A 22,225-nucleotide genomic window follows, 5' to 3' on the forward strand; every position below is an offset into this window, starting at 1 on the left:
TGGCTTGTGTACAGGATGGGGTCTGTCATTGTGATACAGTGATACAGACAGTACTTTGGCTTGTGTACAGGATGGAGTCTGTGATTGTGATGCGGTGATACTGACTACTTTGGCATGTGCAGTGGTTGGGGTCTGTGATTTTGATACAATGATACAGACAGTACTTTGGCTTGTGTACAGGATGGGTTCTGTGATTGTGATACAGTGATAAAGACAGTACGTTGGCTGGTGTACAGATTGTGATACGGTGATAAAGACAGTACTTCAGCTGATATACAGGATGCGGTCTGTTGTGGTGATAGTGTGTAACTTGTGTACAGGATGGGGTCAGTGATGGTGATACAGTGATACAGACAGTACATTGGCTGGTGTACAGATTGTGATACGGTGATAAAGACAGTACTTCAGCTGATATACAGGATACGGTCTGTGATTATGATACAGTGGTACAGACAGTACTTTGGCTTGTGAACAGGTTTGGTTTGTCATTGTGATACATACAGTGATACAGACAGTACTTTGGCTTGTGTACAGGATGGGGTCTGTCATTGTGATACAGTGATACAGACAGTACTTTGGCTTGTGTACAGGATGGAGTCTGTGATTGTGATGCGGTGATACTGACTACTTTGGCATGTGCAGTGGTTGGGGTCTGTGATTTTGATACAATGATACAGACAGTACTTTGGCTTGTGTACAGGATGGAGTCTGTGATTGTGATGCAGTGGTACCGACAGTACTATGGCATGTGCAGAGGTTGGGGTCTGTGATTTTGATACAGTGATACAGACAGTACTTTGGCTTGTGTACAGGTTGGGGTCTGTGATTGTGATACAGTGATACTGATATTACTTTAGCTTGTGTACAGAATGGTGTCTGTGATTGTGATAAGGTGAAATAGACAGTACTTTGGCTTGTGAACAGGTTGGGGTCTGTGATTGTGATACAGTGATACAAACAGTATTTTGGCTTGTGAAGAGGATGGGATCTGTAATTGTGATACAGTGATACAGACAGTACTTTGGCTTGTGAACAGATTGGGGTCTGTAATTGTGATACAGTGATACATACAAGTCTTTGGCTGGTGTACAGGTTGTGGTTTGTGAATGTGATATAGTGATACTGACAAATGTTATTAATGTGTCTGCATCATTTAGAAAATTTCCAATCCATGGTCACTGATTGACCCAACTAATTTTTTTCAGAGCACCATTGCTTTTTTATTCAGAGCACTCAAATATTAGATAGGATGAATAATAAACAACAAAAATTCAAAATTTTAAATTTATTTCCCTTTTCAAGAAGATTGAGTTGTCTGTAAACCATATCAATAAAAGTAATTTGATTTTATACTGTGGTGTTATAGCATTATAATATTATCACTTTTTTATTGTTGAATACTTTATTTCTTTTTATTCTTCATTAACTTAAGTAGTAAGTTAATTTAATTTGTAATAAGCCTTGTGATTTGTTGGATCTCTTATAACAATTTAGGTTATTTTGTATAACCTTATTTTGAAATGTTGGTTGGTCTGCAGTCTGTGATTCAAATAATCCAGAAATAAATGACTTTTTGATTAAGATCTAATCATAATTTGGAATGAAATCGATTAGAAAATAAGTTATACAGATTTTGGTCCAGATGTGCTTGCATAACCAACTTTGGGACAATTTCTGCTCATTAATATACAGCTTCACTGTTCATGAAGCATCTATTGCCCTAAATTGGTTATATCACACTTTTTTAAATTGAGCTATGAAATTTTGATAGAAGGTTCCTTACATATAAGAGGTTGTGGTTCATTTAGGTTGTATCCAGCTAGATTACATTGATTTTGTTTATATTGATAACAGCCATTTAATATGCTTTGTATCTTTTCCTTCAGGCTTCAGTTTTTTATTTTGTTTGTTTTTATATTTGCGGGTCCTATTTTGCAACAAGTTGGCATTTCTTTTTTTTTTTTTTTTTCCTGTAATGCTGTAACAAAAAGAGAGATGACAATTATGAAAGTGTTACATAAAAAATTCAAAGACTTGACAAAAATAACAAGGTCACCACTTCAACAAAATCATATTATAGATTTGACAGCTATGGAAACAAGTTTACACTGACTTGAGGTAGTTAATACCTTTGATCAAAAACAACAGTTTCTATGAAGGATTGAAGATTTAAGTAAAAATGTTGAAGTACTGTCTGGAATAACCAATAGTCCTAAGTGTGCCTACTGTGCAATTTATCAGTTCAAACTGTCTCCCTTTATGACATATAGTATTTATTCATTATTGCTTTATAATCTATACCAGGTGCATGACTTTTTCCCCGTAATGACTCCAAATTGATAAAGATTTTTTCTCTGTTGATTCATCAAACATTGTCTTAAGAAACTGTACACAAAATGATACCAACAACTGGGTACCTAATATTCATTTATTTATGATAATGTTATTTAATGTTTAACACATTTATACTGCATCTATTCTATATGAGCAGTCAGAATGCATTGACCATATATTTACAAGTGATCTATGGTCACTGACTGGATATGATGTCATGAACGTTATATTGTTTTGAAGTTGCCAGGCTGTCGTCCATGTGGATAAAAAACCTTGTTTTCCTGGCTAAAAAATGTCATATTTCATTTAAAACTTTTTTGCAGTTTAAAGACAATAACAGTTCACTGACTTGACAAAAACTTTGGTATAAGAATTCAGCTGGAACTGGTGAAGCCTGGCATTTTCCCAATTTTTTCATCCGTATATCAGTTTTATGTCACTGCTCTGTTATTGTCTTTATAGCACACTATTCCTGATATTTTCTCATTTATAAATTTTAATATATCTGGCTTGTTTACTTTCGTTATGCTGCATTAGATTAATGTATAGGTTATCTAGAATGATAGTCCTGTAACCAAAATAAAGACTAGAAAGCATGAACCAATAGGTCCTAGTTCATTAATTATTAACACTATTGATTATCCAGCATATAGTATATTATCTGATACCATCCATAAAGAAACATTGCTGTGCAGAAATTCTATGGCTTGAAACCTGCCTTGAAAACACAGCAGCCTATTTTTACCTGTGTCACCAATGGTGAAAGCAGGTCTAGTAGCCACTAGACTCCATTGTCTGACTATCCCTTCATCATGCTAGAGGGTACTTAGTAAGACTTCATTGTCTGTCTATATCCCTTCATCACACTTGAGGGTACCTAATTAGACTCCATTGTCTGTCTCTATCCCTTTATCATGCTTGAGGGTGCCTAATTAGACTCCCTTGTCTGTCTCCATTGGTTCGTCACACTTGAGGGTACCTAATTAGACACCCTTGTCTGTCTCCATCTGTTCATCATGCTTGAGGGTACCTAATTAGACTCCATTGTCTGTCTCCATCTGTTCACCATGCTTGAGGGTACCTAATTAGACTCCCTTGTCTGTTTCTATCTTTTCATCATGCTTGTGGGTACCTAATTAGACTCCCTTGTGTGTCTCTTTCCCTTCATCGTGCTTGAGGGTACTTAGTTTGACTCCATTGTCTGTTTATGTCCCTTCGTCACACTTGAGGGTTCCTAATTGGACTCCATTGTCTGTCTCTATCCCTTCGTCGCGCATGAGGGTATCTAATTAGACTCCATTGTCTGTCTCCATCTGTTCACAATGCTTTAGGGTACCTAATTAGACTCCCTTGTCTGTTTCTATCCTTTCATCATGCTTGAGGGTACCTTATTAGACTCCCTTGTCTGTCTCTATCTGTTCATCAAGCTTGAGGGTACCTAATTAGACTCCGTTGTCTGTCTCCATCTGTTCATCAAGCTTGAGGGTACCTAATTAGACTCCGTTGTCTGTCTCCATCTGTTCACAATGCTTTAGGGTATCTAATTAGACTCCCTTGTCTGTTTCTATCCTTTCATCATGCTTGAAGGTACCTAGTTAGACTCCCTTGTCTGTTTCTATCCTTTCATCATGCTTGAGGGTACCTTATTAGACTCCCTTGTCTGTCTCTATCTGTTCATCAAGCTTGAGGGTACCTAATTAGACTCCATTGTCTGTCTCCATCTGTTCGTCAAGCTTGAGGGTACCTAATTAGACTCCCTTGTCTGTCTCCATCTGTTCATCATGCTTGAGGGTACCTAATTAGACTCCATTGTCTGTCTCCATCTGTTCATCAAGCTTGGAGTACCTAATTAGATTCCATTGTCTGTCTCCATCTGTTCACCATGCTTGAGGGTACCTAATTAGACTCCCTTGTCTGTTTCTATCCTTTCATCATGCTTGAGGGTACCTAATTAGACCCCCTTGTCTGTCTCCATCTGTTCATCATGCTTGAGGGTACCTAATTAGACTCCTTTGTCTGTCTCCATCTGTTCATTATGCTTTAGGGTACCTAATTAGACTCCCTTGTCTGTTTCTATCCTTTCATCATGCTTGAGATACCTAATTAGACTCCATTGTCTGTCTCCATCTGTTCGTCAAGCTTGAGGGTACCTAATTAGACTCCCTTTTCTGTTTCTATCCTTTCATAATGCTTGGGGATATCTAATTAGACTCCATTATCTGTTTGTATGCTTTCATCATGCTTGAGGATACCTAATTAGACTCCCTTGTCTGTGTCCATCTGTCTGTCAAGCTTGAGGGTACCTAATTAGACTCCCTTGTCTGTTTCTATCCTTTCATCATGCTTGAGGGTACTTAATTAGACTCTGTTGTCTGTTTCTAACCTTTTATCATGCTTGAGGGTACCTAATTAGACTCCCTTGTCTGTCTCCTTCTGTTCGTCAAGCTTGAGGGTACCTAATTAGACTCCTGTGTCTGTTTCTATCCTTTCATCATGCTTGAGGATACCTAATTAGACTCCCTTGTCTGTTTCTATCCTTTCATTATGCTTGAGGGTGCCTTATTAGACTCCCTTGTCTGTTTCTATCCTTTCATCATGCTTGAGGGTACCTAATTAGACTCCTTTGTCTGTTTCTATCCTTTCATCATGCTTGAGGGTACCTTCTGTAGGTAATCTGTAACTCAAAAAGTATCAAACCAATATTTTTCAAACTTTGCACAGTGTGTATATACATGCTGAAGTTATGGAGTAATTTTGTTATTTTTTTCATTCACTTTTAGCATGTTGCAATTATATATAGCCATATTTTTTCAATTTATGTTGTGGACAGTAATGTAATCTGTAACTCAAAAAGTACTTTACCAACATTATTCAATCTTTGAGGGTACCTAATTAGACTCCATTGTCTGTCTCCATTTGTTCACAATGCTTAAGGGTACCTAATTATAGACTCCCTTGTCTGTCTCCATCTGTTCGTCAAGCTTGAGGGTACCAAATTAGACTCCCTTGTCTGTCTCCATCTGTTCATCATGCTTAAGGGTACCTAATTAGACTCCTTTGTCTGTCTCCATCTGTTCATTATGCTTGAGGGTACCTAATTAGACTCCCTTGTCTGTTTCTATCCTTTCATCATGCTTGAGGGTACCTAATTAGACTCCATTGGCTGTCTCCATCTGTTCGTCAAGCTTGAGGGTACCTTATTAGACTCCCTTGTCTGTCTCCATCTCTTCAGCTAGCTTGAGGGTACCAAATTAGACTCCCTTGTCTGTTTCTATCCTTTCATAATGCTTGAGGATATCTAATTAGACTCCCTTATCTGTTTGTATGCTTTCATGATGCTTGAGGATACCTAATTAGACTCCCTTGTCTGTGTCCATCTGTTTGTCAAGCTTGAGGGTACCTAATTAGACTCCCATGTCTGTTTCTATCCTTTCATCATGCTTGAGGGTACTTAATTAGACTCTGTTGTCTGTTTCTAACCTTTCTTCATGCTTGAGGGTACCTAATTAGACTCCCTTGTCTGTCTCCTTCTGTTCGTCAAGCTTGAGGGTACCTAATTAGACTCCCATGTCTGTTTCTATCCTTTCATCATGCTTGAGGGTACCTAATTAGACTCCCTTGTCTGTTTCTATCCTTTCATCATGCTTGAGGGTGCCTTATTAGACTCCCTTGTCTGTTTCTATCCTTTCATCATGCTTGAGGGTACCTAATCAGACTCCTTTGTCTGTTTCTATCCTTTCATCATGCTTGAGGGTACCTTCTGTAGGTAATCTGTAACTCAAAAAGTATCAAACCAATATTTTTCAAACTTTGCACAGTGTGTATATACATGCTGAAGTTATGGAGTAATTTTGTTATTTTTTCATTCACTTTTAGCATGTTGCAATTATATATAGCCATTTTTTTTTCACTTTATGTTGTGGACAGTAATGTAATCTGTAACTCAAAAAGTACTTTACCAACATTATTCAATCTTTGTTCAGTGCTTATATACTTATGGAAGATGTGCATCTCCTATTATGGAGTAATTTGAAAAAAAATTTCTCCTTTTTTAGAATATAGAACAGTAGTGTATGTCATCATTACATAACCAACTGTGTACGATGGTGTAGTTTTTTTATATAAATATTGAAGATACTTGGTGACAAACATGTGAAAGAAATGCAGGTCCGGACATGTTAGAAATAATAAAATGATCATAAGCTAATGATAAATTCTGTAGAAATTCAATTATGATTTACCCAATACAAAATGATATGTCAGAACAATTTGTATTTTTATTGTAAATTGAATATATCCCAGATCAAGAATTAGCAAATAAAATTTTATTTGATTATTATTGGAATATAGAACAGCTAGATAGGATAGAAGAGGGTATGGACCAGATCAACCAAGATATGAAGGATGCTGAAAAAAATCTTGAAGGAATGGAGAAATGTTGCGGTCTTTGTGTATTACCATGGAAAAGGTAACTGATACCCTATTCAAGGAGTAGATGGTATGTGTATATTGGAATAACTTCCTCTGTCCATACACAAAACTGTTTATTCCTGTTATCTACAGGCCTTTTTAATAAAAATATGCATTACAGAAATGTGTTTAAATCACACTCAATCCAGAAAAAACATTTCTTAAAGAAGTTTGTCAATTGAAAGTTCTTACACCATAAAGTAATTGATCCTTATGTATAATGAGCATGGCCAATTAACTGGAGTTGGTTGATAATAAATACAATAATGAAGCCCTTTTGGCATACTCTATTCTTTCAGAGTTACAAAAAGGCCAAAAGCAACCTAGCAAGTTCAGGTGTGATTCTATAAATTTAACAATGTTAAATGACATGAATAATTTTGAAATAATTGAATATGATTTAAATGCTGAAAATCAGAAATCATGTTCAGAATTTATTGGACAGTATAACCTTTGGTTGCTGAACTTGTGATCTTGAACTTGATAATTTCATAATGAAATATTGAAAGTCAACTGATTTAATACTGTGAGCTTTAATGTAATGTATCCTTATCTTCTTTTAACACTCTTGCATGATGGTGTCCTTAGATATTTTGATGTCTGGACAATAACTTGAATATAAGTGTATAGATATCTTATAAATTGTTGCACAAGGTGAAAGACAGGGAGTAGTTTTGTGACATGAACCAATAAGAAATTAGGGGACAGAAATAAGCATTTTCATTATATCCAGATTATAAATTGATTGTAAGTGAATGGATCTCTTTTGAATTGTGACAATATACCATATCACAAAAGAAATGTTGGGTAAACATTTTGGGATATCATTAGCTTTTCTCACAGGTTCAATTCAACAGCTCCCTTTGAATCATTTTATTCTAGATTATTGACTTAAGAAGATTGAATCTAAAGATGATATTTCAGAATGAAGAACTTTGAGAAAGGAGGTGATTATGACAAGACATGGAAGGCTTCTGAAGATGGGAAAGTCAATACTGATGGCCCTAGAATGGTTGTGGATGATAGGAATGGCATGGGTCCACAAGGTGGATTTATCACCAAGTAAGTACCTGTAACCATTAGGGATGTAACGATACATTTTTTTCTCAAATGATACATATCACAATATTGGATATGTGACGGTATGTATCATGATACATTTTAAATGACATGTGTCCTTCATGGGCGCTGCCATGTTTACAAAACAAAGCCGCTTATGCACGACAGGTAATAAAAAGTAAGGGTTTGATGCATCGTTCCATTTGAAATAAAACATATAAGCAATATTTTATTTTTTTCTTTGGATCATTACAGCTATAACACTAATACCAATGAATTTTTTATAAATAAGAACATATCATTAGTATCGAAGGCGGCCATGACGTACCATGAACCAAATAGTCCCAAAAAATGCAGCGATTTCGGTATATATGGTGAAACATTTCCTCCATAGTAACTATATTGCCAGGCTAAAATTTGGATTTGTTTTGGAGGTTATGACCATAAAAATGAAGAAATCAGGGACCAAAAGGAGCCAATAACAACCATTTTCCTTGTTTCTTGGTAAAAAATTTAGTAAAAGTGTATGGATCCCTTTCATATTGAACTACAATAGAAAAGGGAATAGATATGGTCAAAAGCCACAAATGCACCATCTTGTAACCTTTATAGAAATTGTAAATACAGAGATCACCTAAAGGTCTTCAATAAGTTTAAACACTTCTTTAAGTAAGCTCTGAAAGGCTTCGACAACAAAAGTAATAAAATCCACAGTAAAAGAACAATGACACTCCTTCAAAATAAACTTGAAAACCAAATTTTGACGTGAAGACGCATTAATGACCAAACATTGACATTAGGGTGAAATCATTCATTTCATTTCTAGCCAAGTATCATGCAAGAAGGTTCTTTACCAATTGTTTCCACACAATAAAAGATTTTGTTGAATTTAGAAAGTTATGACCCTGATTTTGAGGGTTAGAATTTTAGAATTAGGGGCTAAAAGGGGCCTCAAACAAGCAAGTAAAAACTAAACTCCACTAAAAGTTTAGGAATGTCTGTGATATTATTCCACAATATTCTTTACCACATGGTCAGACTTGGATTGATTTTGGGGGTAAAGACTTGAACTTTAAGAATTAAGAGGCCAAAAAAGGGACCAGAAACATGCATTCCAGACAATAAATTTACTTTATTCATTTTGGTCCTATATGAATTTTTTTTTATTTGATACCTTATGAAAATCTGTGCCTGTGTTTTTTAATCAGATTTCAGATACCTCTTATGGTTTTTGAGATTTAAGGGTCAAAGGGGCCACACCCCGAGAAATTAACTTTTTTATTTTTGGTCCAGTTTTTATATTATTTTTATTGAATTCCTTATGAAAATCCCTGACTGAATTTTTCAATTAGATTTCAGATATCTTTAAGGTTCTCAAGTTATAAAGGGTAAAAAAGTCTACTTATTATATTTTTGTCTGATTTTAAAATTCCAAGTTTAGTGCTATATTGTGTCCAAAACAGTTGTTATGTCTAAAATGAATTGTAAGTCCCTATGCTTAAGTGTGTCAAAAACTAATATTGTGTCTACACTTGCCCCAACCGTTCAGGGTTTGACCACTGCAGTCATAACATGCTGCACTGCTTTTTATTTTTTATGACTAGTTGCAATTTTCTGAGTTCTTTGGCCACTTTTGTTATTGTCTAAATCTTATATTGAGTGTAACATTTAATCATAATCCAAATTCTGTCTCAACTGTTCAAAGTTTGACCTCTGAGCCAGAGATCATTTCAATCTGCACTCTGCAAAGCATTTTATTATTTAATATCTTGACAACCATAAAAGATAAAAAGAAACTTTCAATTGAGCAAATGATCCTTATGACAAGGTCTACAAAGATCACCAGTGTTGTTATAGGGAAAGGCCACCTTTGTATTAAGTTTGGCTCTTATGATAAATCATACCCACATAAACAAAAATAAATAACCTTTAAAGCAAAATACGCTTTTATAAAATGCTAAAGGCTATATAAAGTTCGAAATCTTTGAAATATATGTAAATAGCCATCTTGCAGAGCTCTCCATTCTGAAGGAAGATCATAAGCAGACTTTATGGATTTTAACCAATAGCTTCCGATTGGCTCATGACGTCACTAAATTAGTTTGGTACTGATACAAGTACTGCAAATAATATGTAAACAAAGAATATTCCGTAAATATTTCTATGATCCTGTTTGTTTAATCACCAAAATATGTTGTCTTGTCAACCTTACGATTGCAGGAATGATAAAAGAGAATACATGTATTCTAAAAGTTTTTGATCGGCAACACGAACATTCTGTGGAGGTAGATTTTCCTATGACATACTAATCTTCTGGCAGCAAATCCCGATTTTCGTCAATGTTGTCTGACATTTGCTTACATGTTGTGCTTCAATCTCTTCTTCTGTTTATTTTGGGTTGAATTTATAGGGAAAAAGTCCCAAATTTGAGATTTCTTCGGACATCATAATCAATTACCTATTTACTTTCACTTTATAAACCGACTTTGTGACGCCACAAGTCAACTGATCATGGTGGCGCCCATAGTTGCGGGAAATTCAAATTGCCTAATTTTGTATCACGATTAATTTATTAAAAAAAGGAAAGAATTTTTGTTTCAATTTAATTTTCATAAACAATAAAAGACTAGTTTCGATATTTATGACTTGCACAATAACATGGTCTTCTCCTTTAAGATGAGCCTCTGTAAATGTTGCCTTATAGCCTAGAATAATCGCTTTATAACCTTTTAATATGTTGCCTTATCACTTCTAAACCTACAGAGACTAATCACTGTTGCCAGATATCATGATCCAATCAATGTCTGACGTTGGAAATTCACTCCAGGCGCTGCAGCCAGCCCTCTCAGAAATTTACATGCAAGAATCTTGCAAAGTTGGGGAAAAGTGAATGATTTTACTTGATGTTACCCAATTGACATTTCATTTAATAATATCTGAGAAATTTCAAAGGTCTGTATGCAGTGGTTAGTAAGAGAGGATAATGAAATCTGCCACTGCATGGAGCTTGGCCATTAAAATCCCAATTATTGTGATTGAAAAAAGCTTGTATAGCTAATCTTTTGTTCTTCAGTAACAGCCAAAGAAAGCACACTTGCATTCTGCAAATTTTCCATTTTCACTGACTTTCACAAAGTTTATATGTCATCATTTACTGAAGTGGGTCAGAATCAACTTTATGGGCATTTTGGGGTTATTCTGTGAGTAAAAGTGTCTGTAAAATTTACTATGAGTTACTTGTTGACCAAAGATTACCACATGTCAGTGCTAGAAATTGATTTATCATTGTTCGTAAAACTTTATTTTCTCTGCAGATTATTTTTTTATTCTAAGGCGATTTAATTAAAACCTATTATTCCCTCTAATGAAACAAAAATGTATGACCTTTGACAACGAGGTTATAGAAGGATAGAGATTTTTAATCATTATCCCAATCCTCAAAACATTGTAACAATCAATCAGATGGGATGATATACCTGTCAAAAATAAAATGTTTCAAAAGGTAATGATGATCCTGACAAAATACATCAATTAATGTAAATAAAATGCATTACTATAAATTCCTTGATGGCCCATGTTTAGTGGGAAATTTGTAAATGTCACAGTTTGGAGGGAAATTTAGAATAAATGAAAATAAATGTGTCATCATGGAAGCACTACCTCTTCAGAATATCAATATAAATAATGAAAATAATCAATGGCCAGAAAAAAGGAAATATACAAAAGATAATTTTGAAAGTGTCAAGAAGAGAAATATTGCCAGAAAAGATAAAGCAAAACCTATTGATGGAAAAATTAATTTTACATGTGAATCCACTGATGAAAAAGACTATATATATAAAATGGCCAATGACATCAAGTGTGCCATGGGTGGTGGAAATCCTAATAGAACAACAAATAAAGACATGCTTTTGGAAGTATTTTCTTTTTATATGAGAAATAAACTAACACATAAGTTGGATCCTGAGAACCAAAATGATGAGGAAGATGTTCCATTTTTAGACTGTTCGTTTACAGCTTGTGATATTGATTAATCCCAACGACAGATTTTTATAACTGGTGGAAAGTCTATAGAAACCTCATTTAGAGAGTAACAAATCAAGGGAAAATCTGCAAGAGCAATTTATTTGTCAAATCAACTGATATAAAAGGACATGTTGGAGTTTGTAAACTTAGATGTGAAGACAGACAACATGATCTACTTTGGTCTTCTTCATCCTACCTTGATGACAAATTTCTTTGTAACCTTCGGATGGCTCATGGATTTTATGTCTCTGGTATTTTACCAAACCAGTATTCTAGATTCTGTCAGGCCTCAAATATTGGATGTATTGGCAAAATTACCCTAAATGGAATATTTCAAAAATATACCAGTGGTAGAAGGTTTAGTAAATGAGTCATGTAAAACAGCACTTCTCGAGGAAATTGCTTCCTATGAAGAACTTCAAGATGGCATTGACACTGTTACTGATGCTAGGCATGGAACTAGGAATAACTCCATGTTTACTGATGTTGTATGTCTTGGTTCTAGAACTCACACAGTGTTACATGTCGAAACTATTTCTAAAGTTGATTGTCCAAGTGCACAGAAACACGAACTGATTGGAACAGAAAGAATATATGAGTATTTTAACAATTTACATGATGAGTATGAAGAAAAAATCTGTATTCATTGTCATGACAGAAATACAAGTGTGAACAAATTCATAAGGAGCAATGGAATGGATACTAAATCTACAAATGATACTTGGAATGCAACAAAAAACATTGCAAAGGAAATTAAATCAATTTGCACAGGGCCAAAATACAAAGAGGGGCAAACTTGGCATCCCGAGTTAGCAGATAAAAGTGCCAGTATCAAGACTCACATTTACTGGGCAATGAAAAATTGTAATCAAGATCCTACAAAACTTAAATTAAGTGTAGTGAATATTGTAGAACATTATAAAAATAATCATGAACACTGCAGTGAATTATCAAAATGTAAAACAGAACTGAAGTATGAGCCATCAAAAGATGTGATTTCTGATCCAAAGGCAGAAATGTTACTTGGAGGAGCGTTAATTAACACTCAAGTGTATAAATCACCTGTAGATTATATTCACTGCATGGACAGTTATTATGTTGAAAGCTTCAACAATACTATATTGCAGTATCATGACAAAAGGATAAACTTTTCCAAGCAAGTTTATGTACTACTGACTAATCTAGCTATCTTAGATTGGAATGAACACGTGAATAGGGAAGCAACATGAACAAAAACTGTGCTAGATGCTAAAAATCCAAGGCGACAAGTAGATATAAAAGTGCTAAAAAGAAAGGCATATAACATGTGGTCAGAAATATGGTGTAAACTAGTTTAAGCATATCTAGATTAATAAAATTGGGAAGGCATAATTCATTTTTCAATTGAAAAGGTGATTAAGAACTATTTCTTTATGTAGCAAACAATAATTAACTCTAAAAGTCGTCTGCAATTATTTACCTAGATAACCACACATGCATTTGTTTTTATTTTACACACAGCTGTTTGTTTAAGTACCGCCCATATGTCCTTATCTAATAAAACTTAATTGCGCATGTTCCACGATCAGGCTGATCGGATGTTGCTGGTTTAATGTTGTTTCTTTCAAAAATTTTCTCCTCTGATACCACCTGACCAATTGGAACCAAACTTGGTTTGAATGTTCCTTGCATGGGGTATTGTGCATAGAACTGATGTGGGGATTTTTGATCTGTTGAAAAACATGGCCGTCATTACTAAAAATAGAACATAGTGGTCAGACAGTAGTTTTTCGCATATATCTCCAAAGTCGTTAGGTTTAGCCAAATTCTTTCAGTAGCTGAAATGATCCGTATTATTAGGACTACAACAGTCTTCAGGGATAAAAGTTATCAGACGATTCCTTGTAAGAGTTATTGCCCTTGAAAAGGGAAAATGACAGGTTCTTTTTAGTTTTCAGCTAATATCTTGAAAACTATGATAGAAATTCTTCTTAAATTTACTGCCCTTGAAAGACAAAATTCAACCAGGTGAACAATTCAGGCTCCTGGGAGCCTCTTGTTTGCAGCTTGTTTATACTGTTTTGAAATGAGCTAAATTAAACCACCTTATACATGTGGTTGTGACGTCTCAATGTGCTGTTAAATGTAGGTCATTTCAATTCAAACATTTAACTAACTCGATGTGAGAAAAAGAATCAACCACCCACTTTTCTCATGCATGATTGGAAAATCTTAGACAACCTTGGGTTAGATGTAATAGAACTCGGTAGAGAACAATCAAATCTTACCCTTGGGTGTGTGAGATTTCCATATCTTGTTCTTGTGCAGGTGTTAGATTCTTAATATCTCACTTTTAAAAAATGAAATAGAATTAAAATAATCTGGAAGTTGTCTTTTCAATCAATTTTCTTTTTTCTGTCATATTTTAAATTCAGATTCAGGAAAAGGACATCAATATCTCTTGATATGGCTTTATTACAAAGTTACAGTAATAATGAAATGTCTGCTTCTTTCTTCATAGAATAACAAATGATGCACGAGAAGATGAGATGGAACAAAACCTGAATGAAGTGAGTGGAATGCTGGGAAATCTACGTAATATGGCAATTGATATGGGAAGTGAAATCACATCACAGAATGCACAACTTGACAGAATATCTAACAAGGTCTGTATCTACAGTTTTATCTGTTATTTCAATGCATTCTAATTGTTATTTCCTTGTGAAGTTATCATGCTTATTTTATTATTATAAAATCTTAAATTACTTTTCACAACAGATCACTCATAGCACATTTAAAAAGCTTCCAATCATTGATGCTATTGTAAATTCAAACAAATTTTTATACTACTAAAGCAGAGTTTTTTTGTATACCTTTTTGCCTCCAAATTGACAAAATTTACATCCACCAAAGTAACACACAATATGGTAAATAAATAATATGGTGAAGATATAAAGATTTGATGACATTTTATCAACATTTAAAGGTAAAATATTGATTTTTGCACTTCAACATAATATCTTATGCATATTGTAGGCCCTGCCACAAAAAGTGGTGGTTACTCTATACTTGTCCATCTTTCTGTCCATCAGTGGTTTTTATACGCCTGACTAAGAGGGGACGTATTATGGTATACCATTGTTCGTCCGTCCGTCATCCACACTTCGGACATAAACTCAAAAGCACTTTCACCAACTTTTATGAAACTTTGGTGAATTGGTCATATCTATTGACGTAAGCTCAATTTTGATTTTTATAAATTTCAGATTTTTCGTTTCCTTGTTATGAATTTTTTTTCCTTAAAAAAAAGGGGGATTTTCAAGTTTTTCCGACAATGACTCAAAAAAACTTTCACCAACTTTTATGAAATTTAGTGAATTGTTCATATCTATTGAAGTGACCTCAATTTGAATAAATGTCAAATTTTATGTTAAAAAAGGCGTAAACAGCCAAGGAAATTTTATTTGTCGAAAAGTCGTTGAAAACGGACCATTTGTTTTGATGATTGACTAAAAAATATAAAAGATACTTGGTAACCTTATCAGAAAAAGTGTGTTTTGAACAAGATAGAAATGTATGGGTGAAAAATCAAGACAACAAACTTAGTTAAAAACTTGAGGTAGCCTTGATAGTGCCAAATTTTTTGTGAATTTTTTATTTACTTTTTTTGGGGGGAAGAGTATTTGACAGGGCTCACAGTATTTTTAGTGAATCATATAACTTCATTAAAAGCATAAGGACAAGTCAAAAGGGCAACAGGTGTATCATGCACTTGAAGCACAGCTCTTTATTGTGATTGAAATGTCTCAAAAATGTAACCTGGTAATGGGCTCAATTTTGTATTACTACATGCAGATATGCAGTAATCTTAATTTATGATAAAAATTAACAGGTTTTGAGAATCATACATTGTAAACAGGACATCTAAAAAAAGTACATGGTTAAGCTTAAGTTATGTTGCTTGACTAACTCCAGTTGAAATAATCTCTATATTGTTTGTAATAACATAGGATAAACTAACAATATCTAACAATCATACTATCACAGTCCAATTATAATCAATCTATCTATACTCATATCTTAAGAATATACAAACAAAAATTAACATTATTTTCATCTAAGTCTGGGAAATGCAGCAGGCCTTTTCTGACTTACTTAGAGTCAGTACTCTAGCTACTTAAATAAATTACTCTACACCTTCATCATGTTTAAGGAATTAGATTAAATTGAAGGTAAATCATACCTAGTACAATAACCCTTCTTTTCTCCTATTCAGCAAATTTGTGAAGAAAATTACATTATCAACATGGAAACAGTATTTAATAACTCAAAATTAAGTTTTGATCGTCTTAAATTGTATGGAAAAGAATCTGTGACAAAAATGCCTAGATAGCATTCCATTTTTAGCTCACCTGGCCAAAGACCATGTGAGCTATTGCCATCACTTGGCGTCCATCGTCGTTAACAATTTTTCAAAACTCTTCTCTTCTGACACCACTTGACCAATTGGAACCAAATTTGGTATAAATGTTTCTTGGGGTATCCTGCATAGAACTGATGTGGGGATTTTTGATGTGTTGAAAAACATGGCCACCGTTACTATAAATAGAACATAGGGATCAGACAGTAGTTTTTCGCATATATCTCCAAAACCTTTAAGTTTAGCCAAAGTCTGATGTGGTGGTAAAAGTGTTGAGCATGATGAGATCTATCTGTGGTCAAATTTTCATTTTGATATGTTAAGCCGTGTTGGAGTTATTGGCCTTTTTCGACATTTTTTTGCTTTTTTAAATGTTATTTCATTAAAAAATCTTCTCTTCTGACACCACCTGACCAATTGGAACCAAACTTGGTTTGAATGTTCCTTGCATGGGGTATTGTGCATAGAATTGATGTGGGGATTTTTGATCCGTCGAAAAACATGGCTGCTGTTACTAAAAATAGGAGAAAGGGGTGGTCAATAGTTCTTCACAAGTATCTCCAAAACCGTTGAAATGACCCTTATTATAAGGCCTTCAATATCATCAGGGATCAAAGTTGTCAGGTGACTCCTGTAAGATTTATTGCCCTTAAAAGATGAAAAATGTCAGTTTTTTTTACAGTTTTCAGCCAATATCTTTAAAACTATAAAAGAAAGACACTTTCTATCACTGAAATGATCCTTATGATAGTCCTACCAAAGTCTTCTTGAGTCAAAATTGTTGGACAACTTGTTAAATTTATTGCCCTTGAAAGACCAACTTTAACCAGGTGTGTGATTCAGGCTCCTGGGAGCCTCTTGTTTGTCTTGCCTGGCAAACTATATATATATCTGTTTCATGCATATACCAATGCAGTCAAAATCAAATTTTAGATAACATCAACCATGTGCTACAGGGGAGCTATGTCTCTGTGATTGCTGTTTATTTTTTTCTAAAAAGCATTTTCAAGGAACAGATAATTGGCAGAAACATTTTCTCAAAAAAAGGATAAGAAATCATAGGATTTTCTTTTTCACTTGGCGTCTGTTGTCGTCGTCATTAACAATTTTTCAAAAATCTTCTCTGACACTACTTGACCAATTGGAACCAAACTTGGTATAGATGTTTCTTGAGGTATCCTGTATAGAACTGAAGTGGGGTTTTTTGATCTGCCAAAAAACATGGCTGCTGTTACTGAATATAGAACATATGGGTCAGACAGTAGTTTTTAGCATAAATCTCCAAAACTGTTAGGTTAAGCCAAATTCTGACAGGGTAAAAGTGTTTAGCACGATGAGATCTATCTGTGGTGAAATTTCTTTTTAATCTGTTAAGCCATGTTGGGAGTTATTGACGTTTTTTGGCTATTTATGTTATTTCTTTCAAAATTCTTCTCTGACACTAATTGACCAATTGGAACCGAACTTGGTATGAATGTTTCTTGGGATTTCCTGCATAGATCTAACATGGGGATTTTTTTTCTATGGAAAAATATGGCTGCCGTTACTTAAAATAGAACATGGGGGTCAGACAGTAGTTTTTTGCATATTAAATTCTCCAAGACTGTTAGGTTTAGCCAAATTCTTTCAATTGCTGAAGTGATCCTTTTTATAAGTACTACACGAGTCACCAGGGATAAAATTTGTCAGATGACTCCTTGTAAGAGTTATTACACTTGAAAGATGAAAAATTATGTTTTTTTTTTTTTTTTTTTTTTTTTTTTTTTTACAGTTTTGAGCCAATATTTGCAGTCTTTGCCCTGGATTACATTCTTTTGATTACTGCTATAACCTTGGTTCCCTTTCTAACTCTTGAAAACTATTATAGATAGAAGGAAACATTCATCTACTGAAATAATCCTTATGATAAGTCCTACCAAAGTCTTCTTGAGACAAAATTGTACAACTTCTACTGAAATTTATTGCCCTTGAAAGGCAAAACTTAACCAGGTGAACGATTCAGGCTCCTGGGAGAATAGCAAGAATAAAAAGTAGTGTTCCCTAATTTCTTGTCAGATAAGTGTGCTTTTTAATCTAAATATAAATCCCCAATTCTGAACCTCAAAGACCCATAAGTGATGTTTTGAAGTGTGTTTGAAGTATTTGAGAAAAAAAATGAAATTTCGTAAGCTGAATATATTAGATGTGAAATACCTCAGAAATATAGGGCATCACATGTGTGATATTGATGGAGTGAATGGCTTCCATAAATATCTTTCATCTAAATTTAACCACATTTTCAGATTTTGGACTAATGTTTTAAACTTATTCATTCATTATACAAGTTAACTGCATGTGTATAATGCATGTTGAGACATTATAGTATTGTTTTGTAGGCTGGATCCAATCAGAGTCGAATTGTGGAAGCTAATAAAAGGGCACATAAAATCCTCAAGGAGAATTGAATGGTGTTTAAATGTTGTCAATTTGTTGTATTAGTCACACTAAAAGTACCAATAGGTCTCCACTTCTTACTTACTGTTGAGTGATTTTGGTACTTATCCCTTTTTGTTAAGGCATGCATATGATTTGTAACATCTTAATGGAACAATTCCTTTTAACACTTTGACAGACATTAGCTTGGAGCTAATAAATTTCGGATTCATCCAGGTTTTTACCATGTAAGAAGATGTGAAAGAATAGTTTTGCATATTAGAGTATGAATAGTGCTAAAACCCTGTGTTTACATTTGATGGCAAGATGATAAAATATAGTATTCAAAAAGTTCGAAGATGTCTGAAAACAGGAAAGGCTTATGATTTTGTGGACTTGAAAAATTCAAAACAAAATTTATTTCATTATAGCACCTCAGAAATCATTTAATGTTAAAGTGACTGTCTGTGAGACCATAGGAATTAAAACTTAGAAAAAAAGTAAAAGTATATTAAATGAGGGAGGTTCTTGTATCATGTAAATATGTGAATTATTTGTCAACACTACAGCTCCTAGACATGCTATGTTGACTACTATGACAGTTTATTTGTTTACACTACAGCTCTTTGACATGTTATGTTGACTACAAGGACACTGTTTATTTGTTAACACTACAGCTCCTAGACATGCTATGTTGACTACTAGGACAGTTTATTTGTTTACACTACAGCTCCTAGACATGCTATGTTGACTACTATGACAGTTTATTTGTTAACACTACAGCTCTTTGACATGTTATGTTGACTACAAGGACACTGTTTATTTGTTAACACTACAGCTCCTAGACATGCTATGTTGACTACTAGGACAGTTTATTTTCAATTGAAGGCTTATTTGTTCATTTTTTTAAAACCATGTCCATAATATCAATATTAAAATTTCAAGCATTTATCAAAAGAAGTCTTGAACGATATCAAAAAGATATCTTACTAATAATTGTTTAATTTACTGCAATAATTGTGGGGGTATCTAATGGTACATGATAGTGTGCGAAATTTCATGATTTTATTATTTTTATCCTGCTTTTTATTTCTTGTTTCAGTTTCCTTTAAGTCCGATATCTATTTATAATTTCAGGCTAATTCTAATGCTACACGTATTGGGGCAGCTAATCAACGAGCCACTAAGATTCTCAAAGAAAACTGATTTGTTGGATGTCACTTTTTTTCAAATTTTTGCATGATTTTGATAATTCACCTTAGTATCCATCCAAGAGGGGGGGATGATTAGCATGTGGCTTGTAGTTGGTTGGTTTTTAACTTTGCATGCTTTTTACTTACAGACAGCTGTTTTTCATGAATTAATGTGATGCTATATGAAGTATCAGGTCACTAACTTACATTTGTTAATACCACATTAATTCTTGAATATTGATTTATTTATGCATGATAAGGTTTAAATATTAATTGTTCTGTAGATTTTAAATATTAAGTTAAAGAGATCATTTGATACAAATTACTTGTACATGTAATATTTTAAGTTTTAAGAAATAGTTTTGTCTTCTTAGAGTTTTATTTATTTTGACACCACTTTTAGTTTATTTTATTTTGTTTGTGACATAGGCAACAAGTCTCAACGACCGTGTTGATGTGGCTAATACACGAGCAAAGAAGATATTACGGAACAATTAGTAACTGAAGTTTGACATTAATTTGATGATTCATTTTGTTTATTCATGTGAATGGGTGAAGAAGTATAATTCCATTAAGTTGTTGGATCAATAAATTATATATGAAGTTCAAATAAAACTTCTGTCTTTTGAATATTGCTTTGAATACATTTATTTTTGTCTACCTAATTATTTGTAACTGTCAAAGGAGATAATACCTATATAAAGATGAACTTTTTTCCTATATTTAAGTTTAAAAAAAATTATAATTGTGTGAGGAAACTGACATCTTGACAGTATCATTATTTATAGTGTGTAGTAAATGTGAACATTCCAAATCATGTGGCCATTAATTGCTCAATCTGAACAAACTTCTAATGGTTGTAGGACATGGTTTATCATCATTTTACAATAAACATGTTTCTGGTGTTTTCTAGTGACATTCCAACTATAGTGATATGATAGGAATATTTCTGTATAAAAACAGCTTTAACATCTAAGATTTGTATGTATAGTAAATGCTTTATGTAATTTATTTATCACCAATGCTGGTAAAGATATCATTTTTATATTTCTCATTTTTATCATTCATATATATATATATATATATGTGTAAATACTATGATAGATTTTATTCTTATGTGCAATACTCATTAGAATGTAAATATGGAGGTATTATGGAATGATTATTGAAGCTGACCATTGTTAGTTACTAGTTCTGGTATGAGACAATTTATATACTATCATACAATGTTGTTAAATAGAGTTTTTAGATGTCTGAAGGGAAGAATTATTCAGTTTTTTTGTTCACTCATATATTTGATTAGCTTGAACCATATGTGATGGACAGATTATATACCATTCTGTAGTAGCCAGTGTTGATGTTTCAATCACTATTTATATCTTTGGCAACAAGATTGTGATACTAGCTTACAACAGTCAGATAAACAAGATTGTGATACTAGCTTACAACAGTCAGATAAACAAGATTGTGATACTAGCTTACAACAGTCAGATAAACAAGATTGTGACACTAGCTTACAATAGTCAAATAAACAATCATCTTATTTTTCTTTGGTTATTATTTGTTTTGCCCACACACCCCCCCCCCTTTTCCAGAAATGTCAGGAGTCCATCCATTATGCCCCCCTCTTCCAGATATGTCAGTTCTTCATCTGACCAATATTGTTAACATTCAAGCCTTTATCACGCTCAACACAAAGCTTGGGTTGATGTCTGTCTGTTCTTCAGTTATGCTAAGACATACTTTTTTCCTATCCGTTACTTAAGATATTTTTTTATGAAACATTTCTCAGAGTATTAAATATTAAAGATGTGCACCTTTTATTTCAGATTTTGACCTAAATGTTTTGTTTTTTTGTGAGATAACTTTCCCTTGTCAAACTAAAAACTGAAACAACAAAAAACTGCTAACTTTGTAACAGCAATAACTCCTACAAAGAGTGGAGATACAAATTGGACTTAATGGATAAAGTTGACATGCTTGTTGGGTGCAAAGTATTTTTCTATGTTTGTCTCAGTTTTTGAGGTATAACTTGACTAAGTAACTTTACCCCATGCTCACTCTGACCTCTGGTTGACTCTAACATGCAAGCACAAAAAGTGGAATGCTTGAATTGAGTAAATCAAATGGAACTCTATATAACTGTACCCCAAGATGTCATACCAGTAAAAGAATGCTGGGATTGGTTTTGGGGGTTGTGATTTGAACCATTTATGAATTAAGTGGCAAGAACAAGCATTTACCTGATATCAGGACAATAACTTGACTTTAAAAGAATGAATCTCCTTGATATTGTTCCATAAGGTGCCATATCACCAAGAGAAGGCTTAAT

The 22,225-nt window shown here is 33.7% G+C and overlaps 1 protein-coding gene across 10 annotated transcripts in view; it reads left to right on the top strand.

Moving 5' to 3' along the window:
* The window catches only part of LOC148623225 (synaptosomal-associated protein 25-like), a 52,894-nt gene extending 31,456 nt beyond the window's left edge, over nt 1-21,438 (top strand). For 6 of the 10 annotated variants that reach the window (XM_088564895.1, XM_088564894.1, XM_088564893.1 and 3 more), the window contains 4 exons: nt 6,685-6,802; nt 7,729-7,866; nt 14,390-14,534; nt 20,323-21,438. In XM_088564895.1, coding sequence (XP_088421021.1) covers nt 6,685-6,802; nt 7,729-7,866; nt 14,390-14,534; nt 20,323-20,391 — 470 coding nt within the window. In that variant the 3' untranslated portion in view covers nt 20,392-21,438. Of the gene's footprint in view, nt 1-6,684; nt 6,803-7,728; nt 7,867-14,389; nt 14,535-18,663; nt 18,736-19,837 lie in introns of all 10 variants that reach the window. The other 4 variants (XM_088564892.1, XM_088564888.1, XM_088564890.1 and 1 more) reach the window with 3 other exon arrangements.
* The last annotated feature ends 787 nt before the right edge of the window (nt 21,439-22,225 follow it).

Source organism: Perna viridis, chromosome 2 (assembly GCF_037379345.1).
Source record: "Perna viridis isolate PV_CMFRI_1.1 ecotype Kerala chromosome 2, ASM3737934v1, whole genome shotgun sequence".
NCBI classification, from domain to species: Eukaryota; Metazoa; Mollusca; class Bivalvia; order Mytilida; family Mytilidae; genus Perna; species Perna viridis.